The following is a 23,705-nucleotide window of genomic DNA, read 5'->3' on the forward strand; positions in this document are numbered from 1 at the left end:
CTCTCTCTCTCTCTCTCTCTCTCTCTCTCTCTAGGTTTTCTAGGGACTTAGAAACCTAGGCGACTAGGGCTAGAGAATGGAAGACACCTGGCACCGCCACCCTCCAGGCAGTCCTTGTCAGAGCCTTTTGTTTTCTTCTTTGATTTATTCCTGACAGGCATCTTTGGTTATAGCATGGACAGTCTAATTGTTCATGTTCTAGTGAGGTAAAGCTAGCTCCTGCTGACTTGGGCATGCTCATGCTCTCTCTTTGGTGTGTGGGATTCTGGAAGAGACACAAACCACACTCTCATCCTTGGCTCCTGAGGCTTGTTAGGATTCGGGGAGCCCCAACAGGATTCCGCATATTCAGATTCCAAAGCTTTCTATGTTAGTTAATGGCCCAGTTTACTCTGCAGCCAGCCAGTTCCTTCTCTTCTGGTTTTTCTGCTCCTTCACTCTAAACCCTGGAGAAACAGACATCTGCAGTCTGTCTGCAGCCCTGTCTCAGTTACTAGCATGTTAGTCCTTAGTCCTTCTCACTAGCTCAGCAGGGAATAGTAGATAAATATTTGAAGGACTGGTATTTACAAGTTTACTTTATTAATGAAGTTTCAGGTTCTCTTACAGAGGGGAAGTTCTGTCTGCATGTGTTTTTACTGAGTGAACCTGAAAAGGGGAAATGAGTTAATGATCCTGAACACAATCTGGATTTAGGCTAACAGAGTGAATCAGATACGTTTCAGGGGCTTCAGGTAGCCATCTGCCTTGCCATGGAACTTGATTCTGTTCTTGAGAAGAGAAATCCTGACACCCCCACACACACCTTCCCATAGAGTTGGCCCAATATCCAAAATGTTCTTCCCATACCCTCATGTCAGGTATGTGGTCATAGAGCAATCAGACTATTGTTGATTGGGAATCAGTTATTGAGAAATAAAACCATTCCATTCCAGTGCCTTGTTCTGAAATCACTGCAGACTATAACTCTTCATGATGGTTGACTACCCTTGCCAGGAAAAAATGTGACCACAGAACCTGTGCCTGACACTGTAGTAACTGACTTGATCTCAAAGCCACATGAAATTGGGACCAAAGTATGGAGTTTTACCTTCCATATAATCCCCATTTGGAGAGAGGGACCTAGCTTAATGTCACCAGGCTTGCACTTAAATGGTGAAGTTATGCCTAAGGTCGTAACCAAGGTCAGAACTTGACTATGGTTGCAACCTTTCTATGCTTCTGTGACAAAGAAAAATTTTAGGGAAGATAGCCAGTTTTCTGCCTTGCTGTTGCCAGGAGTGATCCTCTCTGACTGAGGTAAATCTTTCCAGAGACTTGGGTCTTCTCCAGTGCCTGCTGTTTTCAATCACAGATATCATTAAGTTCGATTGCCTGCTGGTTACTGATTTTGCTTTTATTTTTGTTGTCTTACTCCATTAATCAGTGTCTTAGAAGAAAAGTATACACACACACACACACACACACACACAATTTAAGTATTTTGTTTTGTTTGTTCTGTTGGTTTTGCAAATACTAATTCCAGAACAGCTTGAGCTAAGTGGAGATGGTAAAATTTCCCATGAGATTTAAGCCTTATATCCCACATTGAATTGTTTAGAATGAACTTTGTTTTTGTTTTCTTCTCTTTCTTTTCCTTTTCTTTTCTTCCATGGCCTTTGTTAAATGATAATAACAAAAAAAAAATTTTTTTTTCTTTCTGTTTTTGTTGGAGACAGTGTTTTTCTATGTAGCCTTTCTCTGTAGCCCAGGCTAGCCTCACACTCAGAGATCTGCCTGCCTTTGCCTCCTGGGAGCTGGGATTAAAGGCATTGTACCTCCACGCCTGTCTTATGTTTTTTTGTTTGTTTGTTTGTTTTTGAGACAAGAGTTTTGTAGACCGATCACAGAGCCAGTTTGTTTTCTAAGTATTATTTGTAAATGGGAAACTTTACTTTGTTTCAAACAATCAGCCATGGAAAAACTGGTACCCCTACTAATTTGGGGCATACTTAAATAAATGTAGAAAGTGAAATAATGAGGAACAATATACTAAGGTGCCAGACAATTAGAGGCATAGCCCTGGGGTTAGACAGAAAAGGAGAAAGGGCTCTTTAGATGAGGGCTCAAGAAACCTTAGGTAGTTGAGGCTCAGTGGGACCCAGGAGGGGGAGTGGCTCAGATAAGTAGCCAGAAGGTAGGAGGTCAGGCTTATCTAGGAAGAAAGCATTCTCTGAAGCTCATGCTGTGTCAGACACATCAGTATCGTGTGGTCAAGGTTTTAGGGGTTTTATCAGAGGACGGACTGCACAGTTCAAGTGTCCTGTTTAGTTGGAGTTCCTTTAAAAAAAATTGTGTGTGTGTTGGTGGGGGGGTATGGGCGTTTTTGCCTGAATATATGTGAACCATGTCTGTGTGTTGCCTGTGGAGGCTAGAAGAGGGTATCATAATTGAAGATAAAGATGGTTTTGAGCTGACATGTTGGTGCTGGGACTCCGACAGGCAGTGCTCATAACCCCTAAACTATCTTTCTAGCCCTGGAGAATGTATAGCTTTGAGGTTTACAAACTGTTGGTATGGGTGATACCTCATTTCTTACAGGCTAATGAGTTAGGTCCCTTGTTGTTTACTCAGACTTTAAGAACTTTGTGATGAGCTCAGCATTTAATAGGGAAGAATCTGGAGGTAAGAATTTGGCTTTATATATGTACTTAGTGGAAAGGAGCTTTTCTCTTTTGAGATAGGGTCTCATCATATAGCTCAGGTTAACCTCATACTTTGTCCTCCAGCCACTGATGTGTACTGTCTGTCATACTTTGCTCAGTAGATGATATGTGTGTGTGTGTGTGTGTGTGTGTGTGTGTGTGTGTGTGTGTGTGGTTATGTAGGATGAGGTATTTCCTAGGGGCTGTTGCTCTTTCTTAAATCCTGATGTAGTGCAAAGAGCATGAGTTTTCCTTGTTAAGGACCTGGGGGGGACTGCCCACTCTACTCTTTGCTCTCAAAGACCTTAAGTCCATGCAGGGAAGGAGAATTAGCCCATGACTGCACTGATTCTCAGAGTAGTGACTATTAGACAATTAGAATTATATTTTCAGACCTTAAAATTGGTCCATAATTCTCTCTCCTTTGGTATCTGATGGAAGATGGAACTGGGAGTGTCAGGCAAGGAGAAAAAGGAAGAACCCTCCCCAAAATATAAAGAAATGAATAAACAGTGTGAGCTTTGAAAGAGAGAGTTGTGAAATTGATTCAAGGAGGGTGAGTGAAAACTGACATTTCCTTAGAGGGCTTTACCTACTGAGACCCCTGGATCTGAGTCCCATTAACCTGATGGCCATCCTTGCTTCTATTGAATGGCAGTTGAAACGATCCTGTCAGTGATGATACAGGGCAGAAACGTGTGTGTGTGTGTGTGTGTGTGTGTGTGTGTGTGTGTGTGTGTGTTACCATGGAAATAGGCCCATGCCACCCTAGAAATCTGATAATAATTAATGGGAGCTCCTCTCCTTGGCAGAGCTAGCAGCTCTTGAGGGGCAACTTCAGGGGTTCCTTCATGTTCAGTTTTTATCGGTACTCTTTCTTACAACTTTCAAGAATGTGAAACATAATAATATATAAATAGCTCTTAAAACTACTTGTTAAATGAGAACTGCGTTCTTGCCTTCCATTCACGTGGAAATGCATACCACTCTTATATTCTGTATTCTTGTGTAACATAAATATAATGAGCTACATACTAGCTAGCTGGATAGATTAATTGAGCTCAGCAGTAAAAGGATAAGAATACTTGTTGCTCTTAGTCATGGCTCTACTGAGACTTGAATATGATTAGCCATAAACCACCAAGGAGAAAGATGCACATGTCGTAGTGTTCAGCAGACAGCAGCTAGTTTCTTTTTGGAATCCATGTAATTAGGAAAAACCATTGTTATCTCTTGAGAATAGTTTATTGCTTCGTGAATGAGTCTGAGTACCATACTAGACCTTAAACATTTAAGAAGACCTCTCTGAAGCAAATAGAACACAAGCTAGAAGACTTGGCATACTGTAATTTAGGAGAATTGGTGGGTTGGTGGTGGGTACTGGACCTGAGACCTTGTGTCTGCACTACCCAGCAGTATACTCAGCCTGCTTTATTATGCTTACTTTGAAACAGAGTCTCAATTAGTTGCTTATTCTAGCCTCGAACTTAGAATCCTTTTGCCTCAATTTCTAAGTAGCTGGGATTTCAGTCTTGTGCTACCAGGCTTTATAAACTTTAGTACTGACTCTCAATCTTAGGTTGTGCGACCAGTATTATTTACCTTTGCACTGATTCTCAGTCCTCAGTCATATGACCAGTGTTACTTACCGTTGCAGTGGCAGCAATAGCACTAAGATTCCATGGCCAAATGAGTGCACACAAATTTTAGTTTGGGTTTGGGCACAAACCATGACAGGCATGTATGATTCAGGATAGTTCCTCTGCCTTTCTGAATAAAGTGTCTCCATTCTGTTCTCTGGTTTCTAGCCTAAACCCACTAAGGGACGGATGCGGATCCACTGTTTGGAGAATGTCGACAAGGCTCTTCAATTCCTGAAAGAGCAGAGAGTCCATCTTGAGAACATGGGCTCCCATGACATTGTGGATGGAAACCACCGGCTGACCCTTGGCCTCATCTGGACTATTATTCTGCGCTTCCAGGTAAGGAGCGTGGCCTAAAGAATGTAGACCAGCTTTCCACATACGAGCTTTCTGTTCCACGGGGACCAGGCTAATGCCACCCTGCTGGAGTGTCAGAGCTACCATGTTCTTGTACATTTCACTGCCCCTGGCACACGTGGCTTTCCTGTCTTAGTGGGACTTTGTAATGTGGTACCTCTGAACATTTGATCTCTGCTGTTTGGCTTTCAGTAGCCAAGGTCTAGGCTGGCTAGACTTTGTTAAATTGTGGCCCATATAGGATAGGGGCTCCGTTTTCACCTTCTCATCCCCCTTTGGGTGCAAAGGATCAGTTTTCAGGAGGAAAGGGCCAAAAGGCCTTTGATGAATCTGAATTGGTGACTATATGATGGAGTTATCTCTGTATAGAAGCGTGTATGAGATGGCTCCTTAATCCATGCAACTCCCTCAAGTCTTGTGTACAGTTTAGGCTGCCTTGGGGCCAGGGGGCCCAGGAGAAGGACCTCTGTTTAGTCCTGGCTCACGGTCCAGGAGGATGCTCTGTGCTCTTACTCTTCAGTTACAATTTGAAGTGCTGGAAGCTTGCTGCCCTGGTGTCGAATTCCTCTCCACACATCTCCCAGAAGTCCCATCTTTTGCATGAGTCCTTGTGTCCAAAAAAATCTCACACAAATGGGGATAAGTAAAAATCAAAAACTAAATTTTAACTGTCTTAGTTTTCCTGTTCAAACTCTGAAACCAGCCTGTGAATAATGCTTTTCCATCTCTGTTGCCTTCCTAAGATTGATAACTTCCAATTAGCAGTGTTCTAGATGTCTCTGTGTAGAGAGGGAGAGTTACAAAGGGAGACAGCTCAGACTTGTCATCTGTCTTCACTGCTGCCATTGAGAAAGCATCTTAATAATTCAGATTCCAAGGCCCAGTTCCAAAGAGTGTCAGTAGGCTAAGTGGGGAATTACTGTTGAAGATGACATCCATTGCCTTGGCCTACATTAATGGGAACATGGAAAGCCATTCTGATTGTGGCCCCTTGATAGAGGGTGAATGCCCATGTCAGGGAGCTGGAGTAGACAAGTCTTTTTCAGACTTCTTACAGTGAACTGAGTTGAATAAACATGACTGTCGATTTGCCTTTTCTTCACCTCAAACCTGCTAATGCATACTTTCTCCTCTTAAATCAAGAAGCAAAGGCTGCTGGTATTATAGCTGGCATTGTGCAGTTTCTTTTACTACATTTATTTTATTGAGTCATTACTTGTATTCTCACCTCTTGTTCCAAATTTAGTTAAAGGGGGTAAAATCACAGACTACAGTTAGGAACATTTATCTAAAATCATATAACTGATAGGTATCTCCTAATCCCAAGAGCTAACATTTTTAGTGGTAGAACATTCCTGTAATCCTAGCATTTAGGCAATAGAGGCAGGAGGATTGGAGTTACTCATTCAAGGTAGTTTTCCAGTGCATAATTTGAAGCCAGCTTGAGATCCCATCTCAAAACAACAGCAGCAAGTTTAGAACAGACAACCAGCTAACCACAGAAGTGCTGTGAGGTAGCCACTGTTGCCTTCGCTGAGATGGAAAAGCTGAGGTGCTCAGGTAGGAAAACCCTTATGAGACCCCTTCAGGGCCCAGTGGTTCTTCCCATGTGGTGAAAGGAAGAAACTAACTTCCACATGTTGTCCTTTGACCTCTTTCATAGTGTTGTGTGATATGCACATGCTGTTATGCACAGATACACAATTCAGAGGGGGGTGAGGAGGGAGAGAGAGAACATGTTTTGTTTGACCAAAAGTAGGGAGGGAGAAAAAAAAACTCATTTAGCTTGACTCTGGTACCATTAGATCAGACTTTTTGTTTAGGGTTTTACTGCTGTGAACAGACACCATGACCAAGACTGCTCTTATAAGGCCGACATTTAATTGGGGCTGGCTTACAGGTTCAGAGGTTCAATCTGTTATCATCAAGGCAGGAACATGGCAGCATCCAAGCAGGCATAGTGCAAAAGGAGCTAAGGATTCTACATCTTCATCTGAAGGCTGCTAGCAGAATACTGGCTTCCAGGCAGCTAGGATGAGGGTCTTAAAACCCACACCCACAGTGATACACCAAGCATATACAAACCATCACAATGTCTAATGTTGAACTTGTGAACTTACAAATAGAGAGCATGGAAGCATAGCATTTAACAGGTTCTGTCTGTCTTATAGGAAATGATACATATCTTGCCCTCAGCAAAATACTTTTCTGGTTTCTATGAGAAACCACCCACACTAGCTTGTAGGCCCCAGGGGCCATACATGGCCTCTTCATAAGTGCTGCAGAGGCACTCATGGAACAAGTCATCCCTCTGGCTTTGTGTGTAGAATAGGAAACCTAGTTCTGGAGGATCTGAGGTGAACCTGACAGTTCTTACTGACATGTAGAGCATGCAGGGCAAGACTTTGATCTATTTCATATAAATGCAGACCTGTGTTTCAGTGGCTCTCAGGCTTGTACAGCGGTTGGGTGTTTGCCTAATATTTCTTCTGAAACTTTAGATCCAGGATATCAGTGTGGAGACTGAAGATAACAAAGAGAAAAAGTCTGCTAAGGATGCACTGCTGCTCTGGTGCCAGATGAAGACAGCTGGGTGAGTGTGCACTCGAAGGACACAGGCATCTCCAGGATTAAACACAAGGGGCACTAGGAATCCTCCAGGATTAAGTTCCCTGTGCATCACTGCGAAGGTGCTGACAAGTATCTTTTCACAGCTTCCGCTGAGATGTCTTGTTACCACATAAACAGTTGCTATGTGACATTTCAGAACTGGCTGTCAGAGTGGAAAGAGATGTGATTTATACTTGGAGCGTATCTTATTTCCTTAGCAGTTGCATTCTCTTTATCAGAAAGCTCCACGGACAATTAGATTTTAAATTATAAAATTCTTGGAGCATTTCTTTTATATATATATATATATATATATATATATATATATGTGTGTGTGTGTGTGTATGTGTGTATATATATATATATATATATATATATATATATATATATATATACCTTATAAGCCTTTTTGTTTTCTTTTTTTTTTTTAAGATTATTTTATGTATGTGAGTACACTGTAGCTGTATAGATGGTTCTGAGCCATCATGTGGTTGTTGGGTATTGAATTTTTAGGACCTCTGCTCCCTATGGTCAACCCCACTTGCTCCAGTCGGCTCTGCTCACTCAGTCCCTGCTCACTCTGGCCCAAAGATTTATTTATTATTATATATCAGTACAATGTCGCTAACTTCAGATGCACCAGAAGAGGACGTCAGATCTCACTATGGGTGGTTGTGAGCCACCATGTGGTTGCTGGGATTTGAACTCAGGACTTTGGGAAGAGCAGTCATTGCTCTTACCTGCTGAGCCATCTCGCCAGCCTTTTTAGAGCATTTCTAAGAAGCAAACCCACATACTTTTTAAATGCATTTGGGAGTTTTCTCCTTTTAATTTCTGCCATTTGGTGAGCTTTACACAGCAAATTTAGAAGCAGTTATTATGTAAGCCTGTCCTGGTTTTCCTTGAACTCTTTCACTGAAACCCAATTTGGAGATGCTTTGACACTGCAACTTATTGTTGCTTATTGACCTTGTGTGAATTCAGCTGTACTAAACATGCAACATAAACATGGAATGGCTCAGAAGTTTTCAGCTCTCACTGCTTTCCGGGAGGACCCAGGTTCTGTTTCCAACACCCACCGCTAGGAGCTCACAACTGCTGGAACTCCTGTTCCCTCAGGATTCTGTGGGCCCCTTCATGCACATGATGTGCATAAACTCACACAAAACACACACATACATAAATAAAATGGAATAAAATGCATATTTTTTTTTAAAGATTTATTTATTTATTATATTTAAGTACACTGTAGCTGTCTTCAGACACTCCAGAAGAGGGTGTCAGATCTTGTTACGGATGGTTGTTAGCCACCATGTGGTTGCTGGGATTTGAACTCCGGACCTTCTGAAGAGCAGTCGGGCACTCTTACCCACTGAGCCATCTCACCAGCCCTAAAATGCATATTTTTAAAGCCTGTAAAGTGCTGATGAAATTATTTCAGAGTCCTTGGTTCTTAATGAGAATCAGTTCTTTTTCAGGTTAATTAATGTGTTACTCTTAAAACTACCTTACCTTGGGGCTGGTGAGATGGCACAGTAGGTTAAGGGAACACAGTTCACATCTTATGGAATTGAGTTACCAAGCAGTTGTAAAGAAATACAGCTATCTATTTTATTTTTATTTTACAGCAACCTGATCTTAAGGGGACACATGCTCAGATAAAATTGTCATTATTGAGATATGACCTTGAGTTTACAGTGAACACATTTACCAAAGGCATAAACTTTTATTTGGTAATTGTTGTTTTGCTTTTGTGATCTGTCTTTGACAGGTACCCCAATGTCAACATTCACAATTTCACCACTAGCTGGAGGGATGGCATGGCCTTCAATGCACTGATACATAAACACCGGTAAGTTTGAAGGAATCATGGTAAAGGTAGAAAGATACAGTGCCATTTTCTGTCGCAGACCTGGATGAGTTGTGGTATCTCCTGCCTGTGGGTTAGATATTGTGCCATAGTAGAAATTCCTGCATTCGTATTAGGGAGAATGTGTGAGTTCATTATTCAAAAACCATGTATCATTGTTTGATGATTACATAAAACTGTAATTTTACTCCACTATGTTATTATTTTAGCATTCTCTGGAGCAGTTATCATGCCTCATTAGACACTTGCTTTGTTTCCAAGGCATAATGTTTCTTATGCTCCACTGTCATTCTGTATAGGCCTGACCTGATAGATTTTGATAAACTGAAGAAATCTAATGCACACTACAATCTGCAGAATGCATTTAACCTGGCAGAGCAGCACCTTGGCCTCACCAAACTGTTAGACCCTGAAGGTAAGGATCCGAGATATGAAAGGTGGGACTTGGAACATCTCTAGCATGTAAAGTTAATGTAAAGTCTTTTTCGTGTTGTACAAAGGTGCTCTGTGTGTACAGCATGCCTTGAGAATTATCAAAAGCAAAGGTAGAAGGATAATTTAAAATTCCAGCTCTGGCAACAGTTGAGGATTTACAGAGTGAGTTACGTTTGGCCAGACTTTGAAGATGGGTGTGTGAGAGAGGACGCAAAGGTAAAAAGCCAGAAAAGCATTGAGGGACTCTGGGAGTGGTGTAAAGAACCTCTAGGAGAAGGGTCGCCTTCCCTCTGTAGGCTGAAAGTGAACCTTTTGAGGCTGTTTAGCAGGCAGTGGGTGTCACTGGAGGTTCTCAGCACCTGTGCTTCCTGAGAAGACCTAGCATAGCACTCAGTGAATGCTCGTTGGCTGATATTCATGAGGATGTGTGTGCTGAGGGTGAGGGAGGTGAGGACGAGGGCATTCTTAGGATGCTGGAGCTTAAAGAAGAGAATGTGTGAGTGGATGAAACAGAGGCACAGTTTTCTTATAATAGACTGTATCTCATCTACGTGGAGCTGATTGCTAGTCTGGAACAGCCTATACAAAGTCCTCATTTCTAGGTCCTGTTGCAATGTGGGATTTCAGAAGAACTTTTTCTAATTTTGAGAAATATTTAAATCATAAAGGAATTATTTAGTTTGTAATACTACAGGCTTAGAGATCCTTTCAGCTGTAAGCAAATATTAGAGATAAAAATGTGTGTGTGAAAGTTTAAAGTTCTTATAAATCTAGAAAAGGAAGTTGATCTCCCCAAGGGCACCTTGAGGTCATGTGACTGCCAAGCTAGTTTTTGCTGTTCTCCGGTGCATAAGATTACAGGAAGCCAAGATACAGTTATCTTAGGCTAACCCATTAAGTGGTTTCTTGACATAAGAAAAAAGCTAAAATTCCTTGAGCTGTGATCAATCTTCATGTTTAATTAACTCCTTCCTCACTGTGAGCAGTGTTCCTTAGGTCTAGCCCTTTGCTAGACCAAACCTCTTTCTCCTTCTCCTAGTACACAGGCTTTTTATTAACACCATTCATTAATTTTTCTGATCTTCAGTGAGTATAACAGGGAGACTGATATTTCTCAGATCACAAGACTGGAGCTAAAAATCGCATTTAATGTCTTACTTCCTATGGTTTTAACCTTGATCACTAGTTGTCCAGTATTCCAAAGGATATCAGTCGAAATGTATTAATATATTAATAGATTGGAAATTTTTGCCTTCTATTACTCCAGGTATATCAATATTTTATGCTTGCTAAATTAGATACAGCACTCTGTCTGTCTGTCTCTCTCTCTCTTCAAACCGCCTCTTGTGGACATTGATGGCGATGAGGAGACTGAGGACTGTGCACCAGCAACACCAGCTGCAGTTTGACTCTTGGTCCCGTTGCTGCCTTGATAACAAGTGGGGCTGAGAGGATTCTACCCTGTGCCCTAGAGTTTTCATGTTTAAAATTAAAGAAACTGTTTTCCTCCACACTGTACTATTTACAGAATAGAAATAAGGTTGTGTGTGGAATGTATTGAAAAAAGAACCTGACAGATAGGAAACTTGTGTGTGTGTTAATTTTAATCTGTTCCTGGTTGAGTGTTTCTCTGAACATTTCCACTCCCATGATGTGTCATTTTCATTTATTTGCTTCACTGAATACACGCTGACCCTCTACCTTCAGGAATTTGGAAGGTGGAGTGGTGTAAGAAGTCTACAATAGAGTCTTAACCCTTTAGGATTAAGGCTTACAAGCAAAAAGGTATGAGTAAATAATATCTTGCAGAAAGCAGACTATGTATCCATTTATACAGAGTCCCAAGGCAGGAAGAAGAAAGTAATTTAACTACAGGAATAAGAAGTACATGTAGTGGGGTTGTAGCTCTTGAGCTGCTCCTTTTGAGCCAGTAGTAAATGTGAGTGGGAGAAGACCCTTTCAGGCAAAGGCTGGTTGTAAGGAATGTGGGAGTATTGGAAGTACAGGGCATATATGTAACATAGTGAAGAAGCATATCCTCCTATGGAATTAGAAACATCTAGAGTAATGCATGGCACTTAGAAATAGCCTGATAAAAGAACTGAAGGAACTGTACTCACACTAAAGGGCATTTTGTGTTCATGCTTCTGAGGGCCAGCCTGGGTTGAGTGGGGCAACAGAGAAGCCCATTGAGGAAGCCATTGTTTTAAGTTTGTTTATGTGAACAGGAGGGTGTGACGTTAAAATTTGTCACTACCTGGATTCAGGTAAAAGGAGACAAAAGTTGTCCAGAGATGAGTGTGTCATGGGCTGAGATGTGGTGTCTGACCACAGCCCAGTTTGGTGTTAGGGGTTGAGAATAAGGTGAGGAAACAAACTGGCCTTCTGCAGATGCATTTGTAAATATCCATGTGCTAAATGAATCTGGTGTGCTGTCTTCCCTGTTGGGCAATTAACTATGTGATGGCAGAATTTTCAAACACTAAGAAGTTGCTGGATGGTTAAGTGATGCTGGATGTTGTAGCTGCTTTTGCTGCCCTGGTGGTGGCATGATGTCTAGCACTCTGAGTGAAGCCCTCTGGTTACAGATATCAGTGTGGACCACCCTGATGAGAAGTCTATCATCACATACGTGGTGACTTACTACCACTACTTCTCCAAGATGAAGGCCTTGGCTGTCGAAGGAAAGCGCATTGGAAAGGTGAGCTTCTTACACACATCAGAGCACACCTCCTGCACTGCTTCTGAGCCCTTGTTCTTCTGTGGACTCCACTTTTGCCAGTAGCAAGCAGTACTTGACAGTAGTAGAACCATTGTCTTCCCAAAGGTATTGAGAAGCAGAGTGATGGTGGGAATCTCGGAAAAGGAACTGAGGAGAGATCTCAGACACAAACCTCCTGTCATCCTTCACAGGAAATCCACTGTTTAAAATCTAACTAAGTTGGCTTTACCCTGGTCAGGAAATCTTACAGACCATGATTTTAAAAGAGCCTTAGTCTTAGGACTTCATCTCATGTAGGCAGAGTTCACTGGCTTGTTTTTGCTTGTTTTGTTTTGTTCCCTGCCCCCCAATCTAGAGGTCTCTTTGCTTTTGTAGGAATTACAGAAATCCTGGGTGGTTGGGTGGCTTCAGAACCAGTTCCAGTTGAGTTAGGCTGCCACTGCTCACGGGTAATAGGTCTAGATTGCATGCCTTTTTACTCTTAAGTTAAAATACTCTGTCAAGGAACAGAACCACAGGATAGCTGGCCATTACGTGTGGAGGGGGAGGGGAGAGAGAGAGAAATATGTTAGTAGCATGTGTTCCTTCACTGGTGACACCTGGGTATTGGTTTTCTAACCCTTCATTTCAGGTGCTTGATAATGCTATAGAAACAGAGAAAATGATTGAGAAGTATGAGTCACTTGCTTCTGACCTTCTGGAGTGGATTGAACAAACCATCATCATCCTAAACAACCGCAAATTTGCTAATTCACTGGTTGGGGTCCAACAGCAGCTTCAGGCATTCAACACGTACCGCACAGTGGAGAAACCACCTAAGTAAGAGGCAGAGAATAATGTATTGCCATTAGTATGGGAGCAGACGTGCAGCAGCCCAAAGTCACCTGTTTCTAACGTTTGTTATTTTCTCTGTTAACTCAGTGTCCCTCCTAGTAGCCTGTTTTCCTTCTTGTCTGATTTGTAGTTGCTGAGAATTGTTAGACATCATGTTTCCCCTGGGCCCTACCTAGTAGACTGTACCATTGACATTCAGGATATGTGTGAACCGAAGAATAATAAAAGTCCTCAGTTCCTTCTCAAACCCTTGCATGCAATGCTTTGTAGATTTTACAACAGCAACACAGTGAAGCCAGGTGTGGTAGCACACACCTGTAATTGCATACATAGTATATAAGACCCTGGACAGATCCAGTAAAATATCCTGTAATCAAGCATGTGCTGACATTAATATTGTGTTAGGTAAAGACAGTTAATCATTGCATATCAGTCGAGATAGAGTTTTGCTACCTAAAAAAGTTAATTTTTTTTCTTCAAATGTATGTGATGTATGTACCTGTATATGTTTGGAAATGCACAACTGTGTTCATGCTCAGAGACCAAAGGTGTCTGGTGTCCTTATTAACTTGAGTCAGGCTCTCTCAACACACCTGAAGAAGCTAGAGTGACCCTCCCGCTATCACTAGCATAGTTGCGGCAGCTTTTAATGCTCGTGTAGAGATCTCTCTGTATTCCTTACACTCGCACAGCCAATGCCTGGACATGTTAAACCATCTCCAACCCCCTGCAGATAATTTTTGAGTTTAGTATTTTGATATAATTAAGTAAGAATTATGGACTTTATTTCTTGTTTACAATACTTCCAAATAAGTCCTTTCGTTTCTTGTGAAAATTCAGTTGTAAATTCTTTGGTGAGGGAGGTCTTTCAAGCCCACTGAAAATGTAGATCAGACATTTGCTGACTTGTTCATCCACCTCTCTGGATGAAGTCCGTTGTCCAGGGCAGGAGTTCTCACCCTTCCCAGTGCTGAGGCCCTTGAGGACAAGTCCTCCTGGCGGGGGGGGGGGGGGAACCCCAGGTTGAGAACCACTGGTCTAGAGCACACGGTCTAAACCTTGGTTGAGGTTACTAGTAAGAATACTTTATTCCCTTGATGTTCTCAAACATCAGTCCTAGCAACAACAAGCAGCCACAAAGCAATGCTGCAGTTCCCAGGTCCATAAAGACCCATTGACTAACCTGCCGCTGCTCCAGTGTACAGATTTTACAGAAAAGGATTTTAAAATTCCGTGACTATGTGAAGTACATTTTTCTCTAATAAATGAACTTTTGGTCTTGAAGGAAAAAGGCACAGTAATGGTCACGGCTGGTTTTCTCTACAGGTTTACCGAGAAGGGGAATTTGGAGGTGCTGCTTTTCACAATTCAGAGCAAGATGAGAGCTAATAATCAGAAGGTCTACATGCCCCGAGAAGGGAAGCTCATCTCTGATATCAACAAGGTGAAGCTGACCTCCATGCTCATGTGTTGGTCCCCCTATCCAACAGGCTTGACTTCCTCTCTGCTTGATTATTTAGGAGGGCAAGAAAATGCCAGGATCACTCCCAGCATCCTCCTGTAGATGGCAGGGAATAGCAGAAGGTCCAGCAAAGAGTTGTAATAGGTCAGTCCACTGGAGCTCTGAAGGCAGTGTTAGACTTTGTCAACAGCCTTAGCTCACAGTTTACCTTGTTGCGCAGATACTTGGTTTAGTCCTCATCTTTGTGAAACACTCAACTCAGATGTTTTCCTGATGCATAGAGAGGAACTGGAAGTCTGGTTCCACGTGCTTGGAATGTCTGCGGGTTGTAAACATAGATGTTGTTTCTCTCTGTCAGAGGAGTTGTTATATATACAGGCTGTTTTCATTGTTGTGTCTCACATGCCTGCAAGTACAGATTTGTACTGTGGGTATTATTTCCAAATGAAAACTAGAAAAAAATATAGAACTGTTCATTTGTACCCAGGATCCTTTGAGCATTCATTGATTGGATTTAAAAAAAATTTTTTTTTAAGTAAGACATTTTCAGGAATGAAATTTATTTATTTCATTACTTACTTACTTATTTACTTATTTGGGTTTTTTTGGTTTTTTGAGACAGGGTTTCTCTGTGTAGCGCTGGCTGTCCTGGAACTCACTCTGTAGACCAGGCTAGCCTCGAACTGAGAAATCCACCTGCCTCTGCCTCCCGGGTGCTGGGATCAAAGGTGTGCGCCACCACTCCCAGCTTGGGAATGAATTTAATGTCAGGATTTTGAAAGAAAAATTCAGGCATGTTCATTTTTGGGTGGAGTGAAAGTCAGTTTACTTCTTGTATTTATGAGAGCTGCTTAGATGTCCTTGTGTCGCTCTTACCCTGGAAGTGTTGGCTTCCAAGCCTTTGGCAGGACCTTTGAACACAGGGTGTGTTCCCATGAGACTGTGCTGAGGGAGAAAAGTATCTTTTTCTCAAGGGTAGAAATGTTGTTTCCCTTTCAAGTCCTGTGATCCTTTGGACAATACTAGCTGTTGTTGTAGTCAAGGACAGCTCCTTGAATGTTGCAGGAAACCATGCTTCTTTTTTTTTTTTTTTAAACTACTACAGGCCTGGGAAAGACTGGAAAAAGCAGAACATGAGAGAGAACTGGCTCTGCGGAATGAGCTCATACGGCAGGAAAAACTGGAACAACTCGCCCGCAGATTTGATCGCAAGGCAGCTATGAGGGAGACATGGCTGAGCGAAAACCAACGTCTTGTGTCTCAGGTTCTGTCTAAATTACTATTGCAAGTGTTTCTGAGGTAGCCAAGCAATGCTAGCTCTTTCCAAGAGGCCTTGGAGCTCAGGACAGCACTTAACAACATCCAGTATTGTGACGTTACTGACCAGTCATCACTTGCATTTGCACAAAGGATGTTTAAAATTTCTGATATACTTTCTTGTCTGTTTGTCTAACTTGTCATAGACTTAGAAGGAGCTCGAGCAGTTTGTTCAGAGCCTGTGACTGAATTGTTCACATTCATGTAAGCTTTAAAAGTTCCCCTGGTTCTTTCCCTCAGTATTTGACCAACCATCTTCTCAAAGTGTGACACTGGTCATGAAATACAAGAGCAACTTTCTTTCCCTTGGCTTGACAAAGTCCAACGTACTTCAGGATCTTAAGTCAGATGGTAGGCCCTCCGTAAAGTGAGAGGTTTCTTATGTACTGTTAGGAACACATCTGAAGGGTTCGAGGGCAGTGAGAAACCAGAGGCAAAGTCGGCTTACATACTGTGTTGTGCTCCCTCCCCCACCCCGCTCAGGTGACTTACGTTTCTTTATATTTCTTTTTGTTCTGTCTGTCTGTAGGACAACTTTGGATTTGACCTTCCCGCAGTTGAGGCTGCCACCAAAAAACATGAGGCCATTGAGACAGACATCGCTGCATATGAAGAACGAGTTCAGGCCGTGGTGGCCGTGGCCAGGGAGCTTGAAGCAGAGAACTACCATGACATCAAGCGTATCACAGCGAGGAAGGACAATGTCATCCGGCTCTGGGAATACTTGCTGGAACTGCTCAGGGCCAGGAGGCAGCGTCTTGAGATGAACCTGGGATTGCAAAAGATATTTCAGGAAATGCTTTATATTATGGACTGGATGGATGAAATGAAGGTAACATTTGACCAAAGGAAGGCAGGGGAGGCCAGAGCTGACTCAGTCAGACAGACCTTTTCTTTGTGGGAGGGAGTCATGCACTAGTGCCCTTTGTCCCGTGCACTCTTCTGCAAAGCCAGACTGAGGCCACAGTGCTAATAAGCTGGCTAGCTCACTATCTAAATGAGATGAGCACCATGGAAAAGTTGTAAAAGAGACCAGCTTTATATCCCAGATCTGATGGCAGTGATTTAGATTGATCTGAAGTATGTACCAATGTAGAGAATCGTGATTTTCCTTTTCATTGTTAATATGTTCAGTGATCTGTGTATTAGTAATAGTGTGCTAGGATCATATATGCAAATGGAGGGTGGTGGTAAGCATAGGCCAGAAGCTAGGAAGCCAGAATTCAGATCTTAATGCTGTATCATTTCCTCTCCTTCAAACCTCGTGACCTCTCAGAAGCTGGAGTGTGGTAAGATGTGTACAGGTTGCTGTGGGACTGGATGACAATGGCTGCAGTGCTCTTCTGTGCTTTCTCCTCTGTCCCTGGCACTTCTGAGCCTAGAGTTATGCCATTGTGCCACAGCCCTGTGCCTGTTGGTTTCTTCTGATGCAGCATCTTTATTGAACAGTTTTTGAGCTGGAAAGCTTTTATCCCTAATGGCAATGGGACGTGTAACAGAAGAGAGTAGTGTTTAGACCATCCTCTTTTCTCTCAGAACACAGTGTTTCTTATGTAAGAGAATTCTGCCCTTAGATGTCAGTCTTTACCTGCTGCTTGCGTCTTAAGTTGTGGTGACAGAGGAACAAGGAGAGCTGATAACTCCAGTTTCCCTCTGCTATTACCTCACACTTAGAATGTCACTAGGTTTGATCTTTGACCTCTTAAAATAGAAATTTTCATAAAGTATAGCAAAGATATGATTTTCACTTTATAAATCATAATATGCACACAATAATTCATGTTAACATAGTTTCCTGAGAACTGTTAAGAGTGAAATAGAAAGTTTATCTGAAGGTGATGTTGGATGGTAGATGGGAGAAAAAATTACAAGTTAAATGAAGAACAAGAAAATTCCAGTGAATTCATAATAGTGACATGGTACCTGACTGTGGTCTCCTTACTAATTAAAGACGTGGCACTTGAGCCGGGCATGGTGGCGCATGCCATTAATCCCAGCACTCGGGAGGCAGAAACAAGTGGATTTCTGAGTTCGAGGCCAGCCTGGTCTACAAAGTGAGTTCCAGGACAGCCAGGGCTACACAGAGAAACCCTGTCTNAAAAAAAAAAAAGAAAGAAAGAAAGAAAGAAAGAAAGAAAGAAAGAAAGAAAGAACAAAAAAAGACGTGGCACTTGACCTTGTTGGGTTAAAGATGTGGCATACAAGCTGTTAAGTAGCTTCTCCTATTGCTTGTATAGCTAGCAGAAAGGCTCTTGAGAGAGGGTCCCTTAAGAGGACTTTCCCTTTTATTCTGTATTTTTAATGTGAATTTTATTTGCTTTTGCCAAGGCACATTGTCCTTAGTTCATTGTGTCTCTCCTGATCTAGGTCTCATGTTTGTTTTGTTGTGACTTATTTGGCATCGTCTTGCCCAAAGGTGGCCAGTGACAAACCAGAGGGGCGGTACAGCTGTGCTGATATACTGAAATCAGTTGTATTCACAATGTCATTTCTGTTGCGCTTTGTACACAGGTGCTATTGCTGTCTCAAGACTATGGCAAACACTTACTTGGTGTTGAAGACTTATTACAGAAGCATGCGCTGGTTGAAGCAGACATTGCAATCCAAGCAGAGCGTGTAAGAGGTGTGAATGCCTCTGCCCAGAAGTTTGCAACAGATGGGGAAGGTAAGAATGGACTGCTCTAGGCATTATCACCTTAGCAATGGAAATTTATCTTCATGAACTGCAAACATTGTGTGTGGCAACAGGACTTGTAAGTTACTGCACCATTTTAGGGTTTCTGGAAGGACTGTTTACCTCCAGGTCATAATTTGTCACTGCAGTGTTTTCTTTTAGTTTTGATATTTCAGCACTATCCTTTTCTGAAATAGACACATTTTTCTTAAATACTCAAATGCTATCTGTTTTTGAGAGCTTTAGCATCTGGTAGTGATAATGTTTCCAGTCCATGCTCATTAACGATGTGTACCAATGGCCTACTGTGGTTGCTCGAGCAGCTTTGACACCTAGTCACGTGCTATTGAGGATGTTGAGAGGACTGGACCTTGCTTCTTTAAATAAGATGGGCAGAGGGAATGCACACCTTTTTTCCCCCCCCAAAGGTTTATTTATTTATTATATGTAAGTACACTGTAGCTATCTTCAGACACTCCAGAAGAGGGCATCAGATCTCATTACGGATGGTTGTGAGCCACCATGTGGTTGCTGGAATTTGAACTCAGGATCTTGGGGAAAACAGTCACTGCTCTTAACTGCTGAGCCATCTCTCCAGCCCAGGGCCTTGCTATTTTATTTATTTGTTTGTTTGTTTGTTTGTTTTGGGGGGGGACAGGGTTTCTCTGTGTAGCTGTCCTGCCTCTGCCTCTCAAGTCCTGGGATTAAAGGCATGCGCCACCACTGCTTCTTAAGAACTAAATAAACACAGCTGCTTATTTCCATATGATACATGTGCTTTCTTGATTTATAAGTGATTTCTTTGTCTACAGTTGGGCAAAAGTGCAGTGCTTGTCATAGCCCTTTCTTCCTGTTCTAGTCAGTATCTCAGGAAGTGACCTGTTGGCTCTTTACATGACACTGCTTAGACTGGAGCCAAAGTAGAATATGGATCATAGGTACTGTCTGCAAATGAACAGGGAACTGTTGGAGACTTAGCATTCTTTCCTTGGTGTTAAAACAGGCTACAAGCCATGTGACCCCCAGGTAATTCGAGACCGTGTTGCCCACATGGAGTTCTGCTATCAAGAGCTTTGTCAGCTGGCAGCTGAGCGTAGGGCTCGCCTGGAAGAGTCCCGTCGCCTCTGGAAGTTCTTCTGGGAGATGGCAGAAGAGGAAGGCTGGATACGAGAGAAGGAGAAGATCCTGTCCTCTGATGATTACGGGAAAGACTTGACCAGTGTCATGCGCCTACTGAGCAAGCACCGGGCATTTGAGGATGAAATGAGTGGCCGTAGTGGCCATTTTGAGCAGGCCATTAAAGAAGGTGAAGACATGATTGCGGAGGAACACTTTGGATCAGAAAAGATCCGTGAGAGAATCATTTATATCCGGGAGCAGTGGGCCAACCTGGAACAGCTCTCAGCCATTAGGAAGAAGCGCCTAGAGGAGGCCTCATTACTGCACCAGTTCCAGGCTGATGCTGATGATATTGATGCTTGGATGTTAGATATACTCAAGATTGTCTCGAGCAATGATGTGGGCCATGATGAGTACTCCACACAGTCTCTGGTCAAGAAGCATAAAGATGTAGCAGAAGAGATCACCAACTACAGGCCCACTATTGACACACTGCATGAGCAAGCCAGTGCCCTTCCACAAGCACATGCAGAGTCTCCAGATGTGAAGGGCCGGCTGGCAGGAATTGAGGAGCGCTACAAGGAAGTGGCAGAGTTAACACGGCTAAGGAAGCAGGCTCTGCAAGACACCTTGGCCCTGTACAAGATGTTCAGTGAGGCTGATGCCTGTGAGCTCTGGATTGACGAGAAGGAGCAGTGGCTCAACAACATGCAGATCCCAGAGAAGCTGGAGGACCTGGAAGTCATCCAGCACAGGTAAGTAAAGTTACTACCTGGGTCCTGAGGCTATGGACTGAAACATAAGCCATTAAAGTCATTACTCTTTTAAATTGCTTTTCTCAGATTTGAAAGCCTAGAACCAGAAATGAACAACCAGGCTTCCCGGGTTGCTGTGGTGAACCAGATTGCACGGCAGCTGATGCACAGTGGCCACCCCAGTGAAAAGGAAATCAGAGCTCAGCAAGACAAACTCAACACGAGGTATGCATGGCATGAGCAGGGTGCCTGCTTTCCCCATGTGGCTCTGGTGAGAGTGATGGTGCTTGCCCAGCTTTGCTCTTAGGAGTTTCCTGCACAGGTTCACTGGCCTTGTAGCATGGATGTCATGACAGTGGCATCTGCTTTACCAAGTATTCTCCATGTTTTGCAAGAAGCAGCTTTTAAAGTGAGGTTACATTATTCAGGACATGAGTCAAAGCTGCCCAGTACCTAACTTCTCCTCAAATTAAAATTGGAGCCTTGGTGACCTATAACCAGTATGGTGGAAGACAGACAGCAAGATAGAACCTGTCTGTGTTGTCCCTTTAAGTTGAAGTCTAGAGCAGGGTTCTGTAATGAAGCTTGATTTGCCAAAGATAGCATCAGTTATCAGGGAAGACTCCTGTCCTGTTCCTGTCTTTCTGTGGAGCAGGCATATTTGAGTAGATTGTTCAAAAGCTTACTGTCAGTCTGGTTTGGGGAAATATTCCTCCAGAGAAGTTTTGAAATGTATGATGAGTACAGCAGGCACGAATTACTTGACCTGTGGGACTACATTACACGATGCCATCTGATTGACATTTACTGAATGACATGATTTAAAAGCACACAAGTCAAAACAGAGAAATTCAGAGAAAGATGGAAAGGAAAAAAGTAATCTACCATATATTCTGAGTCCCTTCTTGTGCTGTCTACATTCACAGGTGGAGTCAGTTCAGAGAACTGGTAGACAGGAAAAAGGATGCTCTTCTGTCTGCCCTGAGCATCCAGAACTACCACCTCGAGTGCAATGAAACCAAATCCTGGATCCGGGAGAAGACCAAGGTCATCGAGTCTACCCAAGACCTTGGCAATGACCTGGCAGGTGTCATGGCCCTGCAGCGCAAGCTGACTGGCATGGAACGGGACTTGGTAGCCATTGAGGCAAAGCTGAGTGACCTGCAGAAAGAAGCTGAGAAGCTGGAGTCCGAGCACCCTGACCAGGCTCAAGCTATCCTGTCTCGGCTGGCCGAGATCAGTGATGTGTGGGAGGAAATGAAGACAACCCTGAAGAACCGAGAGGCCTCACTGGGAGAGGCCAGCAAGCTGCAGCAGTTTCTGCGGGACTTGGATGACTTCCAGTCTTGGCTCTCCAGGACCCAGACTGCGATCGCCTCAGAGGACATGCCCAACACCCTGACTGAGGCTGAGAAGCTTCTCACACAGCACGAGAATATAAAAAATGAGATCGACAATTATGAGGAAGACTACCAGAAGATGCGGGACATGGGTGAGATGGTCACGCAGGGGCAGACCGATGCTCAGTACATGTTTCTGCGGCAGCGGCTGCAGGCCTTGGACACTGGCTGGAATGAGCTCCACAAAATGTGGGAGAACAGGCAAAGCCTCCTCTCCCAGTCCCATGCCTACCAGCAGTTCCTTAGGGACACGAAACAAGCTGAAGCTTTTCTTAATAACCAGGTAATGTTCCACATGACCTGGCTTCCATCTATCTGTCCCGTTGAAAAAGGCCCTGGCTGATGCTGGAAACTTTTGGTTAAGTAGCAGGCTTAAGCCATGCCTATATGAAATTAGGTGTGTTATTTTGAAACAGGTGCCCCTCCACCCCCAACTCTTCATGGCATTGAAAACCCTCACGGTGTAAAGACCTAGAATTGAAAATTTCTGAGGAAGCTCTTTTGCCTTCCAAAGTATGATTCTGTGGTAATTACTATTGAGGTCTCTATAACGCCTCATTTAGTTAGGCAATGTTTGGGGGTGGGGGTGGGCTCAATTTAAAGAATACAGTGAGCAAGTTTTGGCGGATTATTTTTTGTTCTAGAAAGATCAAGAATTTCACCCAAGAATACAAAGCAAAGATGAGAGAGAGTAGTAAAAGCAGCTGCAGATGGCTGCCAATATCAGGGTTATAATCTCCCATAAGAGAGTATAGAGGGTCTGCTGCTGCTTTTGTGGACCTGAGAGGACTCTTCTAGCCGACAGACCAAGCTTTGTTTATTGTAGGAAAACCTACATGACATTATATGACATTTATCTGTGTGTGTGTGTGTGTGTGTGTGTGTGTGTGTGTGTGTGTGTGTATTTTGTTTGTCTGACAAACTTTTAATTTTACCTGCTTCATAAATTATTTTATGGAATGGAAATACACTGAAACTGTCCTTGTGATTTCTTTGTTGATATGTAATGTCATTTTGGATTTTTTTTTTCCTCTTTTAAAACAAGGAGTATGTTTTGGCTCATACTGAAATGCCCACCACCCTGGAAGGAGCTGAAGCAGCCATTAAAAAGCAGGAGGACTTCATGACCACCATGGATGCCAACGAGGAAAAGATCAGTGCTGTTGTGGAGACTGGCCGAAGACTGGTGAGCGATGGGAACATCAACTCGGACCGCATCCAGGAGAAGGTGGATTCTATTGATGACAGGTACAACGTGTTTGAATGTTGGACTTGAACTATACTCTGGACGGTTCAACTTCTGGCCACTAACCCAAAGTCCTTGGGACTGTGGGTTTGAGCTTCCCAGAGAGCAATATATAGGTACTTATCAGAATTGCATCTTTCCAAGACTTTTATCATAAAGGGATGTCGTATTTTGTCAAATGCTTTCTCAGCATCTAAGGAGATGATCATGTGGTTTTCGTCTTTGAGTTTGTTTATGTAGTAGATTGCATTGATGGATTTCCTTATATTAAACCATCCCGGCATCCCTGGGATGAAGCCTACTTGGTCATGATGGATGATCATTTTGATGTGTTCTTGTATTCGGTTTGCAAGGATTTTATTGAGTATTTTTGCATCGATATTCATAAGGGAAATTGGTCTGAAGTTCTCCTTCTCTGTTGGATCTTTGTGTGGTTTAGGTATCAGAGTAATTGTGGCTTCATAGAATGAATTGGGTAGAGTTCCTTCTGTTTCTATTTTGTGGAATACTTTGAGGAGAGTTGGAATTAGGTCTTCTTTGAAAGTCTGATAGAATTCTGCAGTAAACCCATCTGGTC

General features: G+C 42.9%; 1 protein-coding gene across 7 annotated transcripts in view; it reads left to right on the forward strand.

The window, feature by feature from the left end:
* Sptbn1 (spectrin beta, non-erythrocytic 1) overlaps window positions 1-23,705 on the forward strand; it is a 169,275-nt gene that overhangs the window by 104,988 nt on the left and 40,582 nt on the right. For all 7 annotated transcript variants that reach the window (XM_021211374.2, XM_029545478.1, XM_029545476.1 and 4 more), the window contains 14 exons: window positions 4,493-4,666; window positions 7,186-7,277; window positions 9,066-9,146; window positions 9,464-9,579; window positions 12,188-12,300; window positions 12,953-13,140; window positions 14,482-14,599; window positions 15,723-15,881; window positions 16,464-16,766; window positions 18,446-18,599; window positions 19,612-20,482; window positions 20,570-20,707; window positions 21,409-22,165; window positions 22,928-23,130. In XM_021211374.2, coding sequence (XP_021067033.1) covers window positions 4,493-4,666; window positions 7,186-7,277; window positions 9,066-9,146; window positions 9,464-9,579; window positions 12,188-12,300; window positions 12,953-13,140; window positions 14,482-14,599; window positions 15,723-15,881; window positions 16,464-16,766; window positions 18,446-18,599; window positions 19,612-20,482; window positions 20,570-20,707; window positions 21,409-22,165; window positions 22,928-23,130 — 3,467 coding nt within the window. The remainder of the gene's footprint in view (window positions 1-4,492; window positions 4,667-7,185; window positions 7,278-9,065; window positions 9,147-9,463; window positions 9,580-12,187; window positions 12,301-12,952; window positions 13,141-14,481; window positions 14,600-15,722; window positions 15,882-16,463; window positions 16,767-18,445; window positions 18,600-19,611; window positions 20,483-20,569; window positions 20,708-21,408; window positions 22,166-22,927; window positions 23,131-23,705) is intronic.

Source organism: Mus pahari, chromosome 13 (assembly GCF_900095145.1).
Source record: "Mus pahari chromosome 13, PAHARI_EIJ_v1.1, whole genome shotgun sequence".
Taxonomy (NCBI): Eukaryota; Metazoa; Chordata; class Mammalia; order Rodentia; family Muridae; genus Mus; species Mus pahari.